This window comes from Eucalyptus grandis, chromosome 1, assembly GCF_016545825.1.
Source record: "Eucalyptus grandis isolate ANBG69807.140 chromosome 1, ASM1654582v1, whole genome shotgun sequence".
NCBI classification, from domain to species: Eukaryota; Viridiplantae; Streptophyta; class Magnoliopsida; order Myrtales; family Myrtaceae; genus Eucalyptus; species Eucalyptus grandis.
The window spans coordinates 43,946,566-43,969,244 of record NC_052612.1 but is presented as its reverse complement, the minus strand read 5'-3'; the positions used below and the strand labels follow the sequence as shown (position 1 = coordinate 43,969,244).

At 42.9% G+C, this 22,679-nt stretch overlaps 2 protein-coding genes across 2 annotated transcripts; both read left to right on the top strand.

Annotated features, from left to right (window-relative positions):
* The first annotated feature begins 9,242 nt into the window (after positions 1–9,242).
* LOC120290870 (triacylglycerol lipase SDP1) lies at positions 9,243–12,908 on the top strand. The gene is made up of 3 exons (XM_039307463.1): positions 9,243–10,728; positions 11,254–11,397; positions 11,598–12,908. Exons 1-3 carry the CDS (start codon positions 9,310–9,312, stop codon positions 12,588–12,590), a joined length of 2,556 nt encoding a protein of 851 aa, XP_039163397.1. The 5' UTR covers positions 9,243–9,309; the 3' UTR covers positions 12,591–12,908.
* A 5,840-nt stretch (positions 12,909–18,748) lies between these two features.
* LOC104444452 (probable calcium-binding protein CML36) lies at positions 18,749–19,735 on the top strand. Its single transcript, XM_010058131.3, has one exon. It carries the CDS (start codon positions 18,915–18,917, stop codon positions 19,590–19,592), a length of 678 nt encoding a protein of 225 aa, XP_010056433.2. The 5' UTR covers positions 18,749–18,914; the 3' UTR covers positions 19,593–19,735.
* Positions 19,736–22,679: the final 2,944 nt, after the last annotated feature.

Here is a 22,679-nt window from a genome sequence, read left to right as displayed (position 1 = left end):
GAAAAACAAGCCCTTCGAAAGTAACAGAGTTTTGAAAAGCGGGTGACGTAAAATCGACTGAAATGCACGTCGATGCAGATAATGCGATGAGCCGGTCGTGCCCCTCTGGCCATGTAACGGGCGCATAAAGTACTTTCTCCTCGAGACGAGGAACATGCATCAAAGATGGACCTGGTGGGCTTCTTGGCCCAACCTCAATTCTTTCTGGAGGTTGCGCATTTCCGTCCGTTTCGCTTTGATCATTCGGCTTCTGCTAGAGACACAGCAGTATCGACAGTCCATGCTCATTTTCCGTCGCTTTAGATGCCATCCATTGGGGTCCGGGATTGTGCGTGATCCGTGCAGCTGCAGGCAACGCTTCCCGGACAAGCTCGAGTCTTGTCACTAGCTGTGCGTTTGGAAAACTGAGTAATCAACGGTCCTACTCAATCGGCAAGCTTGAATAGGACACGGACCACTTTCCAATGCATCGGTCTGGTGGTTGGAGGGAGCCTGCGTTTCCTAGGCCTAAACAAAGAAAACGAAAAGACAATCCGTTGGACCTAACGACCAAGCCTGTCCCTTCCTAGCCAAAGAAAAAAAAAATCATCAGTCAGGCAATTAAGTGCCAACTACCGCGATACATCAGCATATACATAGCTTGAAATTGAATGTGTGGCCATCTCTTGCTGTGCAAATTGTGGAAAAAGAGCTAACTTAAGAACTATTAAAATGAGTAAAAACCTATTTGTTAACTTATATTTGATAAGCTAAATTGTTATATGAATTAGTTATATTCAATAAATGGGTTTACACCTAACTTTATATGTTATAAATGAGTTTAATATGGGTGTTAATTGTGTTACAATTAGATCCAATTCACTTTTATGACTCTCTTTTCACTCTCCTTCTCTTCCACACTCATCAGGCACTCCATGTTTTCACCTTAGTTGGGGAATGAGTCAGGGGCGATTGGTATTGGGTGGTAGCTTTCAAAACTAGAACTTAGAATCTACTCCGTTATAATTGGTTCCCAGTTTTTGGACCTTGGAACCTATTTTGTTTGCCAAAAACCGGTTCTGAAACTTATCTTATTTTTTTGGTCTGATTTCAAGGTCTATCGAAAACTTGTTTTATCTTTCTTTTTTAGAACTTTTTTTGTTTATTATTTACAGTAAAATTATATGAGGTTATGAGTAACAAAATGATTTAAAGTTTAAGATGAATAACATAAATCCCTATCTACCAGGAACAACAACTCATTAGATGAATATGTTGTCATGTATAATTATAAACAATAAAAAATTCAAATACGTAATATAATCCATACAAAAATTTAGGAGAAGAGGAAAGACTAAAGAGGAGTTCCGAGGAACAATAAATGATGAATGGGTCCCAAAGTTAGAATTTAGAGAAAAAAGAAATTAGGACTTTGGCTTTTTAGCTTATAAAACCGGTTTTGAAACCGGTCAAAATTCGGTTTGGTACCTAGACCTATTTTTCAAGCAGTCTATCGATTCCTAGCTAGAATCGATTTAGTTGCGCACTCTTGGTATGAGCTTTTCCAAATTGGATTAAATATAAAAGAAGTCGAGTTGAGAGACAATTATTAATCAGCAAAAGTACACCCTAAGTGCCAAAATTTGACATGAAATGACACTTAAGTGTCAAAAGTTAGGAAAGTGATACTAAACTGCTATTTTTTTTTTGAAAAATGGGACCCTTGAGTGCCACTTTTGGTGAATCTTGTCAGAAATCTGATGTGTTAATTTTTTTTTATTAATTTTGCTCACCTATGTGGCTCGCTAGAGAGTTGACTCAGCAAAGAAATGAAAAAATGACGTCATTTGCACGTATTTGAATTTTAATATAAAAATTTAATTAAATTAATTTATTGATTCTTTTTAAAGGGAAGAGAGTTGCTGGCGGCTAAGGGCTGTGCCCTCACCATCGTCGCCTGCAATCTCCATCCCTCTCTCTCTCTCTCTTTCTCTCTTGCGTTTTTGTTTTTTGTTTTGTTTTTAAATAAATTTAGTTTTAAATTTAATTTAATTAATCTTTATTAATTATTTACCTACGTCAGCGTGCAAAATGACATTGTTTTGCATTTACCTCGCTTGAAAATCGCCACGCAAGTATTTTGGTTGGATTTTCTTACTGTTGGCATGTAAGCGATCAATTTTGCTCCGATTTTAGCACTTAAGTATTACTTTCCTAATTTTTGGCATTTAAGTGTCATTTCATACCAAATTTTGGCACTTCATGTGTCCGACACTCATTATTCATCATTGGATTTGTATTATATGAAAATGAGTTAAAATGGGTTGAATACGTCAACTTGGATAGAACTATATTCGACTTAGCCCGACCCTACTTATTTGATAGATCTTCTAATTCATGAGGATCAGGTCTTCAAAAAGAAAGTATCCGATCCCTCGAGAACTTTTGGGATGTATCCTTACGCACCATATCACATACTCTTGCCCATCTTGAATCTCGAGATTGGAAAAGATTTTATACGAAATTTAGAACCAACCTGCACAATATCGGTCATTAATTTTTGGGATCGAGGAAAGACCTTATTGAGCTTGGAATCAAGGACCAAACTTACCAATGAGTTCGATCAGATTCTAGAGTTAACTTAAGACCAATTGATGATTTTTTTTGTTTCATTTTTTTGTATTTTTAAAATACAAACTTACAATTTCAAATTACATATCCATCGACAATGCAACGTTGTGCAACTAAACTATAAATACTAATACATGTTCAACAAATTTAAGATAAGACAACAATAGAAATTTCACATATGCTAAAAGTAAGAAATCATAAAAACGATTAAGACCGCTCATAGAGATATGAGATAAAATGAGAAGTTCTTATAATTATCTATCAATAATACTCATAACACCATATGCAAAAACGTTGTAATAAATTGTCAGAGTTAATTCGAATTGAATTGATTCTAAATTTCTAAGATCAAGAACCAATCCACATGGTGTGGATATAGAGATTTCAAAATCAAGAACTAATCCACTTTTTGTAGGACCTGAACCGGGAGGGTTAGGCCACTCCAGGATCGATTCTCATTCCTCTTATGCAAGACTGTCCATATAGCCAGACTGACACGTGCGAGAGAACGAACTACAGGCACCGAAAACTTTCAATGATTCGTGGACTTTTGGGGAACATAAAATTAGGAAAGTAGGAGGCTCGTAAACGTCGCTTTCAACGTGGAGGCGGCACTCTAATAAGTTGCTGCCAAACCCTGTTGAATCCATCAGTCGTAGCCCACACAGCGAGACCTTGCCGCCTTTAACATGTGAATAACGTCTATTAGGAAGAGCGTTCAGCGTTTGTTAAGGCAGGTAAAGCGCAGATTTGCCTGAAATTCAAACCGCATATTCCTTCACCAAGTCATTATTCCTTGATGGGTCTCCATTCTCTGCTTGCTCCCCAAGCAGAGAATAACGTCTATTAGGAATCCATCAGTCGTAGCCCACACAGCGAGACCTTGCCGCCTTTAACATGTGAATAACGTCTATTAGGAAGAGCGTTCAGCGTTTGTTAAGGCAGGTAAAGCGCAGATTTGCCTGAAATTCAAACCGCATATTCCTTCACCAAGTCATTATTCCTTGATGGGTCTCCATTCTCTGCTTGCTCCCCAAGCAGTCCTTCGCCTGCACGCATCCAAACAGGAATAATTCCCTCGTGGTTGGACTTCGCTTTGGCCCTTCATTTTTGCCCAGTCGAACTTGGCTTTCGACCAAAAAAAAAAAAAAAAAAAAAAAAAAAAAGAAAAAAACTCGGCTTTTGACGGCAGGAGAAGATCCCCAGGAAGTGGGAAAAGAATACGACAAAGAATAAACAGAGAGAGAATAGAATCGCTAGAGAAGAGAAACTGCTTATCAGAGACGGATTCAAACGCGTATTTCCAGCCATGCTTTTGTGTCGTGCTTCCTCAGAAATATGGTCACGTTCTTATAATTTGTTAACACACCGATTGTCTTCTTCATTTTTGTTTTTGCTTTCGTCGAATATGATTTTTTCCACGTTAGGTTTCAGCATCCGTGCCTCTTAGAACAACGAAAAGATCAAGCACTGCGTTCTTCCATCTTCCAATTCAATATAAACAAGACAGAAAAGAAAGAATATTGGGAGGTGCAGAAAAACAGAGCAAGTCAACTGACCCCACGGAATTGTACCATAGCTGGAGGAACATCTTTCTGATGATTAGTCTCTTGAATTCACCCAGCAAAAGAGAAATCCTGCGAACATCGCTATATAAAGTTTCGAAATTGATGAACGGGAATCCAATTTTTATACATAATTTAGGATATTTTACAGAAACAGAGTCGCGCGGTGCTCTGCTTTACATATCAAACACCTGCCGATATACATTATTCAGCCAAAAATAGGAAATCTTCCGCCGATCTTCATACGAAACGAATAAAACGGGGAGCGCTAAGCAAGATCGTTGCTCTGACTCTGGGTACCCTTCCTCTCCTTCTTGTTGCTCAAGACGATCGAAGCCGAAGCCGAAGCCGAATTCGGGGCGCTGCGAAGGGCCAAGTTCTTGGGCTGCCGCTCGAGATCCTCTTCCTCCGCGTCTCTTTTCGGCGTCCGGAGAGAGACCAGGTTCTTGTTGGCGGCCGCCGCCGCCGCGGCTTTGCTGGGACGCGGGTAGTAGAAGTCGGTGGGAAAGTAACTGTACTGGAGGCCCGCCATTCGAAGGGCCGGAGCAAGGATCAAGAAGCAAGAAGCAAGAAGCAAGGATCAAGAAGCAAGGAGCAAGAAGCAAGGAGCAAGAAGCAAGGAGCGTCAGCAAGGAGGAGGAGGAGAAGATTCTGCGATTAAGAAGGGGAGGGAGTGCCGTCAGCCAAGGGGGGGTTTGTTGATGCAGGTAGACACGTGAAGAATGGGCAATTTATAGAGAGCGAGCGAGGCGGAGATCGAGAGACGGATGGAGTGAAGAAGGGTCGGTGGGACGTGAGGCTCAAGCCATTGAAGCGCGTTCCACCTTTTACTGCGTGCTTTTCGTGGCCGTTGGTTTGGTGATAACCAGTTGCCCGAAAAGTCTATTCACTATCATAAACATATCGTATAGACCATAAAGATCGAGTACTTGAGAATCATTGATCATGTGGACTCCAGCGTAGTAGGAATCGGGTGGATGGGGCGCATGTGGAAATGCCTGTTCGAGGTTTTGCTAGGGAAATTTCTTTCTAGGTAAGTATGTACTAGTTGTCCGAGGATTTACGAAAAGAGGAGCTGTTAGGTAAAGAGAGTAGGACTACTTTGTAATCATAGTACATGTTCCTGGAGAGACGATATTATGATCTTAGTTATGAATTTTCCTTGGAAGGCTATCATAGTGACTTGTAGGCAAGCATATGTGAATGTTCAACTTCGACATATATGTCGCACCACACATATCGGCCCCATTTGCTACGGTTTTGGAGACATGTCCTTGAGAAAATGCAAAAATCTTTGGGATAAATGGGTTTTTTGGAATGCAAATATTGGTAAATTGTAATTTTAAAGTGTATTAGGAAATAATTTTGACTTAAGTATTGTTTAGTAAAAAATACATTTTATAAAGGATTTTTGCTATTTTTTTTTAAAATTTCAAATTATTTTTGATGGAGCTTAACTATTGTGGGCCAAAACAACTGTAGGACACATCACCTTGAGGTCACGTGACCTCAGGCGGTGGTCGTCAAGGTCACATGAATCGTGCGGACCGCAAGTAGATAAATAATGAATAGGGTCAAGACTTGCATTTTGAGAATGTTCATTCTCAAAAGACTTTTGGACTTGCCTTGCGCTAAAAGCCTTGCATAACCCAAACTTGTGAAAAAAACGAACCAATCGCTATTTATATTTATTTAAGGGGCCTTAGAGCCGCAAAACTCATATGAAATATTGAGCCAAACAAACTAGACCTCAGAAATTGGATATACACAAAGTAACCACGTGGAACATATGATCAAACATTGAAATGTAAGTAGGGTATGGCGGATAAAATAAATATAAGGAAGGATGTCTTGATTTGAATTCGTGACTTGTGCTCGAGTATCATGTTTAACAAGTCGTTTTTGGGAAACGAGCCAAGAATCTGTGTGTGTCAATACAACGTGTTCCTCGATAAACACTCGTCACAATAATTATGTGACAAACTTGCGTTAACTAGAGCATGAAGTTAATTCATCCACATCCCTGTGCTTATGGCGAGAAACCCATGTTGGCATAACAAAAATAGGAAGATTCGATTTGTAAGAACAAAATACAAGAGAAAAATATTTATCACATGTACGATGATTCTAAAAAACCCTAGGAGGGAAAGAACTGAAATTTTATGAGAGGTCTTTCGTCAATCAAGATTGCACGAGATCTTCACAGATTACGATCCGACTTGTTCCTAGAATCCACGACGACCGCCTCGAGACGGCGACGTACCTCGCCAATCTGGTGCGGGGAAAGCGCCAGGGCCTTGGAAGGAAGATTTCCAAGAGGCTTCTTGCTCTCACCCTTCATGTCCGAATCGACAGTGGCCGCTGCCGCCACCTCCGCCGCCGCCTCCTCCTCTGTCTTGTTATCGGGGTTGTCATCGCGAGAGCTAGGGACCACGCGGGGATTGACATCGACATTGACGTTGCCGTCTGCAGCGTTGGTCCCGGCGACGGGCTTCGGACGAGGGTAGTAGAAGTCGGTGGGGAAGAAGTAGTATTGAAGGCCAGCCATGAAAGCTGCGATCGATGTTGGACTGTAGTTTCTCGTGTGTGCCGTGTGGTTTTTTTGGGGCTTTTCGGAGACGGCGGCGGAGTTTATAGGGACGAAACAGGCGGAATACGTGACTTGGCTTCCACGTTCGTACGTCAATCAGTGCGGCGTTGCGCATATTGACTTGTAATATTGGGTTTCCATATATGAAGTACTAGGAAAGACAAGCTTCCTATTCTGAAATTACTTCTGCCCGTGCCTTGTTTCGCAAAATAGAAGTTTCTAGGTCGAAAATACAAATCAGTCGGCTCGTTTCAAGATCCTGTGGGTGCAGAATTAAGGGCTTTGAATTTGATGCATTAAGTTCATCTCAACTTGGTGTGTTTTTATTAATTTTCCATGTTCGCTTGATGCGAGTTTCTTGATAAATGGTACGAATAGATGACAGATATCTCTGGGGAGAACAAAATTAAAATTGATTTATTAGAAATCTTCATACATTATAACAAGAAACTCATATGTTGTCTAAATTACGAAATATCATGTTACTTCTATTAATAAAATCTACATTCCATTCTAAAATTGGACGTGCTTAACCCTTGAAAATTAGAATTGGTCTATTGGAAATCTATATAAATCGTATCGAGAAATCCGTATATTGTCTAGATCTTCAAAATGAATGAATTTCATTAACAATACTACTAGGGGTGGAAAATTATTTTATTATTAAGACTCTATGTTTATCTTCTTTATTGGACCAGGTTACGAATGACAGGCTCGATAGCTTCTTCAATCCAAGTATCCAATTCCCCAAATATCACTTTTGATGGGCCATGGCCCAGATAATGTAATGCCAAATTTTCCTCGTATCTACTGTCTACTGGTCTGGGCTCAATAGCTTCGAAACAACACTCGCATTTTCTGCTGCTTCTCTGCTTTATTAAGGGTTTATAACAGAAGTTATAACAATTATTTTGTCATTTTTCTCTTTATTTTCTAGTGTCATTACTTGTATGAAAAGTCTCTCAAACAATGACCACCGTGAAAGTAGAGCACACTGGATAATAAAAAAAAAAAAATTGTTACTGAGTTGTATAATGTATGTAAGATCGATTCAAAAATATCTTGAGCCAGTGCTCATGTTTCATTTTCCACGCTTTCGTAAGTACTTTTTATTCGGATGAGCTGACTTATAAAAATAAGTGGACATCTTCACTTGTCAAAATAGATGATAAACTTATTTTTAAATCATATATGACCGGTTGAGTTATTATATGGATTAATTATATTTAATAAATTGGTCATGAATTTGAAATTAATTTAGAATTCATCACTTTAAAGCGTTTCAACTGAATAACAAAGGGTAATTTCGTCTCCTTAGTAAAAATCGGATGGATGTAATTGTAGGGGGTTGAAACTATCACGTCCCATTTCATAAGATGTGGCGCACAGGAATATATACAATCCACACAGAATTCGAAAAAAGAAGAAGGAAAATACACAAATCCCTCCCTCTCCTCCCGGGGTAAATCGCCACCCATTTTCGGTTTATTTACAGTTATGCTCGCCATGTCGTCTTTGTTGAATTCTGTCTCTTCTTCGGCGAAAACTTTGAGATCGGACCCTCGCTTACATCATTAAACTTTTTCCCGACACGGAGCCGCAACATCGGGGACATCATTGTCAAGCGTCGCATGCCATAAATGGAAAGCTCCCAGATTTAACCGCTCTTTGACTCGCAGCGCACGCCAGAAAGAAAAAAAAAGGGAGAGTCCCTTTCGTCATCCGCAGTGCTTTCTTCTTTTCTTCCCGCTTCCGCTCCCCCTTTGGATTGAATCGCCGGGATGGGGGAGGAGCTTTCCAGTTTTGTCGACTTCAATCCATCCAAAGTCGTCGCCCCACGTCTCTGCCTATTCGACTCTACGTCACTCCCATAATGTTTATCTCTTCCTTCACCGTTCCCGAGATTCTGCATCTTCCCCACCGATGCCAACCCCATCCCTTCTCTGCCACTCCGCATTTTAAAAAGACTTTATTTATTTATTTTTGCATTTGCCTCGGAGGGTGCTGATCTGGGTTCTTGCGGATCGGTTCGATAGCTGGTTGGGATCTTGGATGCGGATGGCATTGATCCTGGATGCTGGGTCCTGAAGGTTTCGAGCGTTTTGAGGTCAGATTGGCTCGTGGTTCCGTTCTTGTTTGGGCTTTAACGAATTTGCGAACTACGTTTCTTTCTGTTACGAGTTCCTCCTACGTATAAAGAAAGCTTGTTGATATTGCCTTTTGTTTGCTATCTTCGTGTGGTCTTAGGTTGAGGTTTGATTAGTTGGCGATTATAGGTTAGGAATGAAATCTAATTTGGTCGCTTGGTTCCCGTTTTGGTCTCATTAAGATTCTGTAAGAAGCGCGAGTTCGCAAATTTCTCCTTTTTGAAGTTTTTCCCCCTCTCCTCTATAAGAAGAGAAATCTATTTCTCAGGAAAGCCGCCACCTTTCCCTGCACAACTGAGCCATTTGGAGAATTACGAAACTATTCCCGTTCCGTTCATTTGGCAAGTTTAGTTCGACATATCAGGAAATAGAGGGTTTAGAGTTTATGCGTTGAGGCATGGATATAAGCAATGAGGCGACTGTCGATCGGTTCTCCATCGGCCCTTCAACAATCATGGGGCGAACGATTGCTTTTAGGATTCTGTTCTGTAAATCCCTGTTCCATCTGCAACACGAAATCTTGCGTGTACTTTTGGCTTACTACCATAGGATAAGAGCCATGGTGGCCCCAGTGTTTTCTTGGTTGCATCCAAGAAATCCGCAAGGAATCCTAGCGATGGTGACCATAGTTGCTTTCTTGTTGAAACGGTACACCAATGTAAAAGTGAGGGCCGAAATGGCCTACCGGAGGAAGTTTTGGAGGAATATGATGAGAACCGCGCTGACCTACGAGGAGTGGGCTCATGCTGCGAAGATGCTTGATAAGGAGACGCCACGGATGAATGATTGTGACCTTTATGATGAAGAACTGGTGAGGAATAAGCTTCAAGAGCTCCGCCATCGTCGCCAGGAGGGATCTATGCGAGATATCATCTTTTGCATGAGAGCCGATCTAGTGAGAAATCTTGGCAACATGTGCAATCCCGAGCTTCACAAAGGGAGGCTTCAAGTGCCGAAGCTCATAAAGGACTACATCGATGAGGTGTCGACACAGTTAAGAATGGTGTGCGAATCAGATTCTGAAGAGCTCTCTTTGGAAGAGAAGCTTTCTTTCATGCACGAAACTAGGCATGCCTTTGGCAGGACGGCTTTGCTTTTGAGTGGAGGAGCGTCCCTCGGAGCATTTCACATTGGCGTGGTGAAAACGTTGGTGGAGCACAAGCTTTTACCTAGAATAATTGCAGGCTCCAGTGTTGGATCCGTCATGTGCGCCGTCGTTGCAACTAGGTCTTGGCCTGAGCTCCAGAGTTTCTTTGAGGATTCTTTGCACTCGTTGCAGTTCTTCGATCAATTAGGTGGCATTTTTACAGTTGTGAAAAGGGTTATGACACAAGGAGCCGTTCATGAGATCAGACACTTGCAATGGATGTTGAGGCACCTCACCAGCAATCTTACGTTTCAAGAAGCATATGACATGACTGGACGAGTTCTTGGGATAACGGTGTGCTCGCCAAGGAAGCATGAGCCCCCTAGATGCCTCAATTACTTGACTTCGCCTCACGTGGTGATATGGAGTGCAGTGACCGCCTCTTGTGCCTTCCCTGGTCTTTTTGAAGCTCAGGAACTAATGGCGAAGGATCGGAGCGGAGAAATTGTTCCATACCATCCGCCATTTAATTTAGAACCAGAGGAGGGTTCAGGCCCATCTATGCGTCGGTGGAGGGATGGTAGCTTGGAGATTGATTTGCCAATGATGCAGCTGAAAGAGCTGTTCAACGTCAATCATTTCATCGTCAGTCAGGCAAACCCTCATATTGCACCACTTTTAAGGCTCAAGGAACTTGTTAGAGCTTATGGAGGAAACTTTGCAGCCAAGGTATGTCTCCATGGGGTGCAACATGCATCCTGTGGTGTTCTTATCTGAACTCCTCTTCTCGATTTGGATCACAGTGCTTGTGTTATTTGTTGCTTGAGTTGCTTGTGCAGATTGATATGTTCTTTTTCCGACCATTATCAGGGGACACTGCATTCCTTTATCTTCGTCCTCTGGGGGCATGCCGGCATATGCATACCTCACCTAATTGTGGACGCTTAAGTTTAGTAGTCGGTCGACAGATTCACTAAAAGTGGCACATCAATTCCTAATCTTTTGAGTGATGTGTTCAGTTTGTGTCAGTAGTAAATAATAGAGCTGCAGACATGCCATTTCAAACGTCATGTTTCATTGTAAAAATCTACTGCTTTACTAGTTTTACTGAATATAATCTGTGCTTCACCTCCTAACAATCAGGACCTTTTGAGCTTGAGCATGTTTTCTCAGCCTGACTTGATGCGCTCATGTTTGCTTATCAAAGTTAGTCTGTCCTAAGATGAAAATGACATGCCATGGTTGGTTGTGCAGCTTGCTCACCTTGCTGAGATGGAGGTAAAACATAGATGCAACCAGGTCCTGGAACTTGGTTTTCCTCTGGGAGGAATAGCCCAGCTGTTTGCTCAAGATTGGGAGGGTGATGTCACGGTTGTTATGCCTGCAACACTTGCTCAGGTATGTGCCTACTGTTGGTATTGTTGAGGTCCTGCATTCTGTGCAGAAGCTCTTTAAGTGTTTGGAAATTTTTAACCAGATGTAACAGCATATCATTGTATCGTAACATGGGTCCTTAATTCTTCTGGAAGTATTACATATTTTTAGCTATAGTGGGTTGGTGAGTGGTTGCTCATTCTTATTCCTCTCCTTATGGCCAGTACTCAAAGATGCTACAAAATCCATCTGTTGTGGAACTGCAAAAGGCGGTCAATCAGGGGAGGAGGTGCACTTGGGAGAAGCTCTCGGCCATAAAAGCCAATTGTGGCATTGAACTTGCTCTTGATGAATGTGTTGCGGTCCTAAACCACATGCGCAGGCTCAAAAGAAGCGCCGAGAGAGCAGCAGCTGCTTCTTCTCACGGTTTAGCCAACCCAGTCAGGTTCAATGCTTCTAGGAGAATCCCTTCATGGAATTGCCTTGCTCGAGAAAACTCAACAGGATCCCTGGAGGAATATATCCTCAATGATGTGACTTCCTCCTTACATCCTCAGGGAAGTGGTTTTCATGCATCAGGAGGATTGTCAGGCAGAAATATACTGGCTCACAGGCATGACGGAAGCGACAGCGAATCGGAGAATGTTGATTTGAATTCGTGGACGAGGTCAGGTGGCCCATTGATGAGGACTGCATCAGCAAATAAGTTCATCGATTATGTCCAGAATTTGGACATTGACTTTGAACTGAAGATGTTGCCAAGTCCAAATTCCATCAATGCTCAGATGGGAAGAGACCCATTTGTCCAAACCTCGCGGGTGACCACACCAGACCGGAGTTCAGAGGGAATGGAGTTTGACCAGAGGGATCTAGGGACTAGAAACAGCTCGAGCATAACAGTCAATGAAGGTGATCTTTTACAGGCAGAAAGGGTTCCTGATGGGTTCGTGCTCAACGTCGTGCGAAGGGAGGATCTGGCATCGCCAAATAGAAGTGGGGACTGCAGTTGCGAAGTCCCTGAATGCTTGCAACTGGATTCGCCGGAGAAGGAGATGGATGTGAGTTCGGCATCCGAATCTAGCGATGACGATACAAACGGTGAAAGCGGCTCAAATCTTACTACTCTAGATGGCAATAACATCTCAGGTCATGCTGATGATGCAAATTACAGAAATGAACAGATCCATGCAGATGGAGCGTCTTCACGACCTCAATGAGTGGACTCTGAGTCTCATTTCTCGTTTGCATATGCTGCTCACCAATCAAAGCCAACTTGAACAGTTGAGGTTGCATAGGAATTTCCTCATGCTGTTTTTGCTTTTCGGCATTAGAGTGAGTCGAGTTGCATAATAGGTGGTGCAATCTGCGGTCGAGAAGTCAGTAACTCCGAATTTTTTTCTGTTCTTGAATTAGAAATTGCTCCTCTCTCTTGCTCATGAGGTAGCTTGTTAAAAATTAGGAATGTTTAGTGGTATGCACATTTTGTCATTTTGATTCAAGTCATTCAATATCACCTGCCGTCATGTTTAGGATTTCATGCTCATGTTGAGAGAGCTTAGATGATGCATCTGGATAATTATGAGAGTTCATCACGATGATGTTACCAGAAGTGAGCCATCATTTTACTGATAAGGCGGATGAAGGGGGTTCCATGTGAAATGATACCACACTTGACCGCGTTTTTTTGACTGTTTTCTGTATATTTTATGATCTAACTGAAGGCTGCGATGCAGAAATTCGAAGTATATGGACAAAAATTTCTCACGGGGCATGTCTAATCTGCATGAGACTGAATAGATAAATGATTATCTCACCTTTTCACACAGTGGCCGGTGCTGCTGCTTCAACTTCTAGCGTGCAAGTAGCTATGAATTAAGCCATTAATCGGTAATCTCAGCTTCACGAGTGGGAAGGCTCTGATGATCAAACACGCCTACTCGGATCATTTTCAAGCTGTCGTCATTATGGATTCATGCGATGTCTAAGTAACTGTCGTCTAATGCGTGCGATGTATACATATATGCATATCTTGTCTCTACGTTTCCCTTTACCTGAGCATCAGCGGGATACGTCGTAGAGAGCATTACATAGAGAGCGACCCATCAATACATAATCTTTGAGGGTACGAAGATACTGCTAGAGATACGAATGCCGTCGCATACAATGAGCTCAGCACAGGGCGGGACCGCACTTTTATTTTATTTTTTATATACGGTTCGGTTGCAGAAAAGGGTGGTTCTCCATGCCGACTTGGGAGTATCTGGAAAGGAGAGGGCCTTTTCTGAGTGCGGAATGGTGAGCCATATCGTGCAGATTCACAGGACCAAGTCCAAGGGAGGGACAGCTTTTTCTGTGGGAAATGTCCAAATCGCCTCGTTTGGAGGTTGCGCACTAGCTCCAAGCAAAATCCCCATCTACCAGCTAGTATCTGAAAACGACCGTGAAAAAGAATGGACACCAATCCGTCAATCAATCATGCTACCTCTTTTTCGAATGGGAATTCCTTGAGTGGGCCCGTCTGTGGCTCCAACCAGTGCTGTAGCCTGTCTTAGCTTACAGCACGGGCAATCGATAAGATACGGTACCTGGCTAAACTGGTTTTAATCGACGAAATTACTTACACGCTTAAAGTGATCGACTGGTTTTTCGCGCTTTACAGCTTTCGGAGAAGGACAAACGCATTTATTTAATGATGGGTTTTGCTTTCACGGATCTCGGATTGCAAGACGGGTTTCGCCCCTCGTTTGACTCTACATGAACTTTCATTGTTTCGTGCTCCGTGCATACTTTAAACTTTGTCGAACTTGGTACTGTGAACAGTTGTCACATTAGACTTTGGCTTGACTTACTGCAGCTATGGTGAAAAAATATCTCGATTCTAGTCAAGTAAAGAATTCGAACACGACAAGTCAGTACTAGATCAGAGATGAGCATATGGGCCTGTGAGTGACACCTGGCTTATGTCGTTTAGGCCGTGTGTACGAAGAACTTTGAGCAGTAGTCGGCTTACAAAATATCAAGTTGAAACGTATAATTTGAGTTCTTGCTCAAAAAAAGAGAAAGAAAAAAGAAACGTATAATTTGAGTTAAACTCCACAACGATCTTGATGACTTCAAAATTAGGATCGAGACTAGGTTGACCAGCTGTTCTTGCTCATACAATGAGTGAGAAAACGAAGGAAGGACGTAAATTTCTTAATTATCTTGTTTAGATAGAGTTTCAAATCATATATATTTTTTTTTTTTTTTTTTTTTGTAATCGAGGATTCGTCAGAGCCTTCTTTCACTTACGCTAATCAGGGTCACGTGGTCCGCCGGTGCCCGGTGGCACCGTCGGATCTCGCTGTTACTATTTAGATGACTATATCTTGGAGGAAGCTGGTTTAGCAATCCACTTACTTAAATCGTGATAGTAATGCGGGAATTCGAACTCTTGACCGCATCGAAGTAGGAGAGAACAAATAGCAATGCAGCTGCTCATGGGTGGATCGAATCATATAGTTTTGCATTTCAATTTTTACTCAGAACCAAAACGGGTCTCGAGTTCCATTTTTTGCATCCTCCCTCACCAACTAATGCATTTCTCTTTTACGTCAGGGACTTCCGTCATTCTACTAACATTCGCTGACGTCAAAATATAACCAACCAAAAAACAGTCATAAAGAATAAGATTTGCCATTGTAGCCATGTTTCTTGAAAATCACTTGCTCATACTCGAGATTCTAAACTTGAACGTACATTTTACTTCTCTTCAAAAAAAAAAAAAAAAAAAATACAGAGAAAATCGATTCATCTACAATCCTATGAAATAGACAATGTGCATATATTATGTCGCAATAGCTACACATCCACGATGCACGGGCTTTGTCCTCTACGTATACCAGTATACCAGTAACTCTATGCTGATAATTTCCATCATCGAATCGATAACTTCGGTAGAAAATCGAGCAAAAGGGTCATGAGATTCTAGACAAATCCATGAAAAACGGGCACTTCAGAAGAAAAAGAAGAAGACGAAGAATAGTAGTTTAAGACTTTAAGTTAGTATCAAATGTCTGTGGGCCGAAACTTTTCGGCGTGCGGTTTCCTGTCGGCGACAGGAGGCGAAGGTTTTGAGGGCGTCGCGCTGTTCAGCACCTTCAAAATTCCCAAGCGACGCTGTTCGGAACGTGCGTTCGCTTTGAACGGTTTAAACCACCCTTTGTCGTCTCTTTTCCTCTTTGCTTTTCCATTCTCGCTTTCTCTTGTTTCCTGTTATTCTAGAAAGACGACCTCGTCTTATGTCGTTTCAAACAAGTACAATGCTGTCGTAGCTTTAGGGAAATTAAATAGTACTTAATCGAAGAAATTAAAGGGGCAGGTTAATTGTGCACATCCGAATATAATAATTAGAAAAGTTTCGAGAGAATGCATGTGTATTAGGCTCGTTTATTTATATCAACGCACGTCTTTTGTTCGTCTCGATTGAAGAAGATCTACCGTATTTTTTATACGATTAGGGTTTTTTTTTTTTCCAAAAAAGAAATTATATTGAAGTTTGCTCTCTATTTTATTAGTATTGGTAATAAAACTCCGATGGTCCATACAGCGACGTGGTGTTTGCACAGAATTCGAAATCCACGTGAACACGTCCTCCATTCTATGGCAAATGTGCACCTTCTGGGGTTGGGACGCGTATTGAAGTTGATTCGTGATTGTCCAACCACACTAACCTGAGCATTTTCAAGGCTTGAATCGTGCTCATCCATCGCCCAGTAGACAAACTAAGCGTGGAAGATTAGAGCATAGACATGGTGTCGTGTTGACGGGATTTTCGCTAGTGCCTATCGCGTCGGCCTGCGAGTTCTATAGGAGATATTGCAATCTTCAAGACGGCATCGCGAAACATCCTTCTCGGAATTTTCCAACTCTTTTTTTACGTCCCCGCAACGTCATGTAACCCGATGTCTCCATCAATCTCAAGAAATGTTCCTGTTTACGAAGTGGACGGCGTCGTAGATTTATCATAAGGAGGTGCACAGATAATGATTTTCGACCACAAGTGATCGGGTCGATGAACTAGACGTGCACAACCCCACCACCACCGAGCAGACGAAAAATGGAGAAATTGGACCCGTCGACATTGCCACTAATGTCCTTTCGATAAAACTTGAAGAGCACCTTGGAAGATGCTTGGAATATGCACACGTATTCAACAGGGGGTTTTCACCAAAAATATCAGGTGGATTAGTAGCCTCTTGGCTTAGCCTAATGTCAACTCATTCACCTTACTCGCCTTCAACCCCATCCCTTACTAATCCTATAATGACCCGATTTTACGAGAGATGGAGTGCGGCTTCACCTCGAAAATGGTGAAGGAGATAAAATGAATCGAATCCTACATCATATGAAGACGGTGAGGTAATGTACTATATAAAGAGTAGCATCAGTCTTAATAAACAATGAGGCCTTTTTTGAGCGAAATCCATAAGAACAAAATCATGAGGACATGGAGTAGATGAGTCATGTAACCAAAAGCGGACCATATACTTGGTAAGTGGGGTAGAGGTCGGTTCTTACGAATCTGATCCAATCTCATTCTAATTCATGTGAAATCATATGAGCTCGATAGTATTGAAACACGCGAGACTCGTACTCCCACATTCTGTAATTAATTTATTGAGAAATCTCACATAGCATCATCATGTCATCGAGTGAAAAAAAGTTTAGTGAGATTTATTACTATACACGGCATACATGTTATTTCAACGCTCACACGACGGTATTCTCGATCACAAATAATATATTGTTGTGATTACAAAGATAAGAATGAAAAGGAATTTAAAAGAAAAATGGATCAATTTATTCCAAGTTGGTGGGCAAATCTAGAAGTCTAGTCCATGTGAATCATGCCATCTTTGGATTCTTTATTTCCACTCCTTGAAGCTTAACGCGAGGAATCAATGTATCTTTGTTGCTTAGAACACCCATGATAAAGAATTAGATTCATGCTACAAACATGCGTTCCCTGAAATTGAAATTGGATCTCCCATTCTTTTCTCTCTCTTTTTTTTTTTTACCTTTTAAACCATCTACTTAAAATATAAAGAATTTCGTGACACAGAAAAACTCAAATAGAGTCTATCTATCTAGCCTTTATTATTTTCTAGAAGACGAGGGACTCTTAATTATCGACTTCGATTGGCTCTATCAACCATGGCATTTTACTATCTAAAAGATTAACATGTTGTGAAAAATCACGACACAGAGTATCTTATCTCTTCTATTGAATTAACCAGTATGATTCACACACACATATATACATACATACTTATATATATATATATCATTTTCCTATTCCTCCTCTAATTTTTATAATTATTATTTTTGGTTTTGACAAATTTCCTTATTCTTTCTACCTAGAAAGGCATGCCAATTATTTGGGTCAGCAAAGTCCAAACACCCACCTCTTCATCCAAATCATTGTCTGGCAACCATGAGGAAATCAGATTCCTGAGGATTCCTCAAGAGCCCTTTCCTTTTTGGGTAATTTTCCAATCTGAATTCACAATTCTGCTTAGAAGGGCGCTGGCAACCATAGTGTCTTCTCAAGGGCATCCCATCCCGTGTGGCAAAAACATCCGAAGCCACTTTCCAGGTGGCAACCGACGCCGAGAAGCGTCGCTTTCGCGGTGAAAGCAAGAAAGCAGGCAACCACCTTGCTCGCATTTTAATGAACACCTTCGAACATTGCAGAAGTTATTTTATGCCGGGGCATGATAGCGAAATGCGATGTAATTGAGCAATAGAAAATAAAAGCAAAATGTATGTTTGTATGTATCGAATCAACTGTGACGAGATTGATAACACGTATATAATGATAATTAATTGGCGATATCCGTGGTTCGAAGTGTTTTCCTCCTAATGTCGGAGGCCAAACCAATCATTGGAGTCGTCTATCGTGAATCACTACAAGTTTTGTCTAACCATAAAGAGAGAGAAAAATGAAAAACTCATAAACAAATTATTACAGTGATGCATTTTCAACGTACAATCGATTTATATATTTTTATGATCATTAGTCCGCAGCAAAAGGGTAATGAAAAAATATAATTTGCATTATATCGGCATTTTTCATACCATTTTTTAATTAATATCCTAATGTGGAACGTACCTAATAAGTATTGCGGACACTTGTTAATGTAAATAAATGAAAATTAAGTAGGTGCTTAAAGTCCAACTGTCCCACTACGAAAAGGAATAGAAAAAAAAAAAAAAAAGAGAGATAAAATTTACTAATACCCAAATTGGAGTTTTTTTTTTGTCCTTCCAGGGTGGGGCCCAGGGCAGTATTCACATCCTATAAATACCTCTCAGAAATTATCTACACGAAGCTTCGCGGAAGCTGCTGCCATTGCAGTCTCCGGACTCCCCACTCCATCATTTAAGCACCTCCACCTTCCTACCACTTTCCACCACCGCTCTCTCTTTTCTCCACTCTCTCTCTCTCTCTCTCCTCAACTACCGTCGCATTCACTTTCTCTCTCTAGCTCTAGCTCGCCATGAGGCTCGTCAAGATCACCTCCAAGGCGCTCAAGCTCAGCCCTAAGCACCTCTTCGGGTCCCGGAAGGGCCGATCCGTCGCGTCCCGCTCCGAAACGCCTTCCTTCGGCGCCGCCTCGTCGTCCTCCTCCTCCTCGGACGAATCCTCCTCCTCCGTCCTCAAGGGCGAGTCCCTGACCCCGACCAGCGTCCTCGGCCGCGGCGGCGGCGGCGGCGGCGGCGGCGGGGGCGGGGTCTGGGCCGGCAGCAACCTCGAGCTCGCCCGCGCGTTCGGGCTCATCGACCGGGACGGCGACGGGATCCTCTCGCGGAAGGAGCTCGAGGCCCTGCTCAGCCGGCTCGGCAGCCGGGACGAGGTGGCGGTGATGCTGAGCGAGGTGGGGTGCCACGGCGAGGGGGAGGACGCCGCCGTGAGCATCGAGGAGCTGCTGAGCCGGGTGGGTCCGGCGTGCGGGCCGGCCTGCGACGACGCCGAGCTGCGGGAGACGTTCGAGTTCTTCGACGCGGACCACGACGGGAAAATCACGGCGGAGGAGCTCCTCGGGGTGTTCGCGGCGTTCGGGGACGAGCGGTGCACGCTCGAGGAGTGCCGCCGCATGATCTCGGAGGTGGACAAGAACGGGGACGGGTTCGTGTGCTTCGAGGACTTCACTCGGATGATGGAGCTGCCGAGATGATGATGACGATCGTAGTCATCACCGTCGCGATCCAATGCATCATATTATAGAGTCGATAAGGATCTGAAGTCAGTCAGTCAGTCGGTCGGTATTTCCTGCTACTGATGATCGTACCGTACGCCGTTGTTATTTTTGCCTTCTTCTTTTACGTGCTTTTTCTTCCCCTCTTTTAAAATGATGTCGACGGAACTCGGTCGGGTGGCGAGGGTTGAGATCTTTGGGTAAGGAAGAGATCAACGGCCAGGATTGTTTTGTGATGGGAGGATCTGTAATTTTTGTGTCTCTCTCACTGCCGTACATACGCGAGTGAACTTAAAAATGGAACTTGGGACTCTTGTTTTCTCTGTGTTTTGGGTTCTTTATATCCGGATGCGATTTTCTACGACCCCATTTGCTCGACTTGATGATTGAATCTCCATTCTCGGGCATTAAATTTAGGACTAGATACGATTCCTCGGATCTATCGAAGGTCGCTCGCTCGCTCGCTCGCTCGATCGAATCTGTCGGCGACCCAGATCTGCAGGGTTCATCTGCGATCCCAACATGCTATCCGAAGTACGTTCGTTGGGGATAAGGGGAACCATTTATCAACAACGTGAGGAGGAGCTTAAATGTGGTCCAATCGAGTTCCCAAATCGGATGTATTCTTCATTTTCTTTTAATTTTGTTTTTACCCGGTCGATTATTGCCACGGTCCTAAGTCAAACTCTCAAATGGGTTTCCTAATTCGGAAGGCCGGTTGAAAGTCTCGGGCACACTCTTCTAGATTCAGGACACTTTTCTCTTCCTGCCATTCTTGAAAAAATCTTTCCCCATTCCGACGGGGAAGATCGCCGGGGAAGAAGAGGTCGCCTCTCCGGCGATCTTCCGAAAGCTGTTCTTCTTCCGTTGAGACGAGACGATTAAATCACGCCTTGAAAGTCTGTTGCCAGTGTTCTTGCAGCAAAAGTGACAATTCATGGTCTTACATCCTTTTCACCTCCATGATTGAAACTTGTGGGCTGTGTTCCATCGGGACGCGAGGGACATGTCCTTGTTTCCACGCCATGTACGACAGTCGCGAAAAGCTGTAAAGAGTAGGACCGCTTTCCGTCTTCTCTCTCCGTCCATGGAGAAAACAAGTCGCATGCGCGCATAAAGCTTCAACTCCCACTGCATCCCGCTGCAAGCGGCACTGTTCCAAAATCCGGGAGTATTGACTGAACCTGTTGGTTTTTGGAACAGTGCCGTTAGGCATGTTCAGCCAGCAGAGGGTATTTCACCCTCACCCATTCACGCCGGGCGAGCATAGGGATTGGTTACCCATGCCAGCCCAGTCGTAGCCTAGATTGCTCCAGACGTGGTGTTTATCTTCACCACAATGAACCTCCCTAATTTCCAGTCGATGTTTTTATCAGCCGACTGAGAGGCTGGGGAAGGCAAGTACGGGAGCACTCACCCCTGAGCGGTTCTCCTGCCTTTACCTTCCGTGAGAAGTTTAAGGACTTGTGTAGGTTTGAAATGAGTTTTTGGTGACTCAGAAACTCCCATACAGCCGACGGCGAAAACTCGGGGCGACCCGAGCGGATCCACCTCTCTTGGATCACGGTGAGTCGCACAAGCGACCGCGAGGATTTGATGCAAACTACGCGACCACCAATGGGGTGGATAGTATAAAGTAAACATTTTAATACATGGGAACTGGAATAAAAGACGAAAGGAGCTGCTGCTTTCTTTGAATACTCGAGAATATAAAAGGCGTCTAGTTGAAATCGCTAAAAATATGAACGGAGCCAAGGTATGAAATCTCGATCTTTCTCCTAACAAAAGAGGTCGCCATGAAGCGCCGAATGAGCAGTGTATGCTCGTCCAGCTTTCAGATAAGCATATACGCTTTTGAACACATCGATTTTATACCGTTATCCCTTGGCACCCCGCTTTGTCTGCTTACTTTTTTGGCGTTCGACCTTTTATTTGGCGATTCGTCGTGCGCTCAAGGTGCGATATGTTTTGTACTTTACGACTTGGGTCGAAGGATTAGAATAGGCAGAGATTCGATAATATTATCATCGGGGGACGACGTTGTCAGTTCAGCTTTGAGGTAATGACATCAAGTTAGGTGGTAAGGTTTTGCCTTTTCTTCTTAACAAATTCAGTAGCCTTGCCATTATAGCAGCATTTTTCAACCAAAAAGCATATCTCCAGCACGTTCGTAGCGCAATATGGCCTCAGACTTAACACGCCACGACCGGAGGAAGTCATCGAAAACAGGCGGTTGGCGGGAAGCGAGCGGAGCGCGCCAAGCACCCTTTTCTTCTTTAATTAATAGTTAATAGCGACGGGCTTACGACTAACCCGATACATAAGAAATTCAGAAGAGGAGACCGATGAGGGGAGCATCGAACATGCATCCCAACACAAGTCCCACGCAACGCGACGCAGCAACAGTTGTTTTCTTCTTCGCTTTGGGATTATAATGGGACCCACGCCAAGTGCGCAAACCATTACTTTTTACACCTCTAAAATAATAGCAATCGTTGATCCATTGGGTCGATAAGTTTGTCGGGACAAGATAAAAAGACTAGTCAATCTGAGAAAACCGGGACGGGCGGTGGACATTTCCAACTTCTCGTTTTTGGCGTATACGACTGCGTACGAGCGCGAGCTCTCGTGCAATGCGGATCTCTCTTTTAATATTGAAGCCTGGGGAGACTTATCTTAAGCTTTTCGAACTTTCCTGGAAACTTCGTGGGTTGTTGTCCAAGTGAGAAAAAATGTGTCGTGGGGGGGTCGGACTTTTGTGGTTGCGAATCGGACGACGACGCGATGGTCAATTGCACGCTCGAGCAGTTAAGTTAGCACTTGCAACGTGTGGTGCCTTTTGAGTTTTGACGTACGATCTTTACCTAAGATTCAATAAATCCATCAAGCCGGTCCATTAATAAATCCTATCAGTTGGGACCATTGGACACGATGAGCGTGGGACGAATCAAATTTTCCAATCTGAATGATTTTGATGGCGTATGCGAATTCATTAGTGGATGACCACGTGGAAGAGACGGATTCGAGCACTTTACTTTTTTGATTTTCTCATCGTACGTGAATATA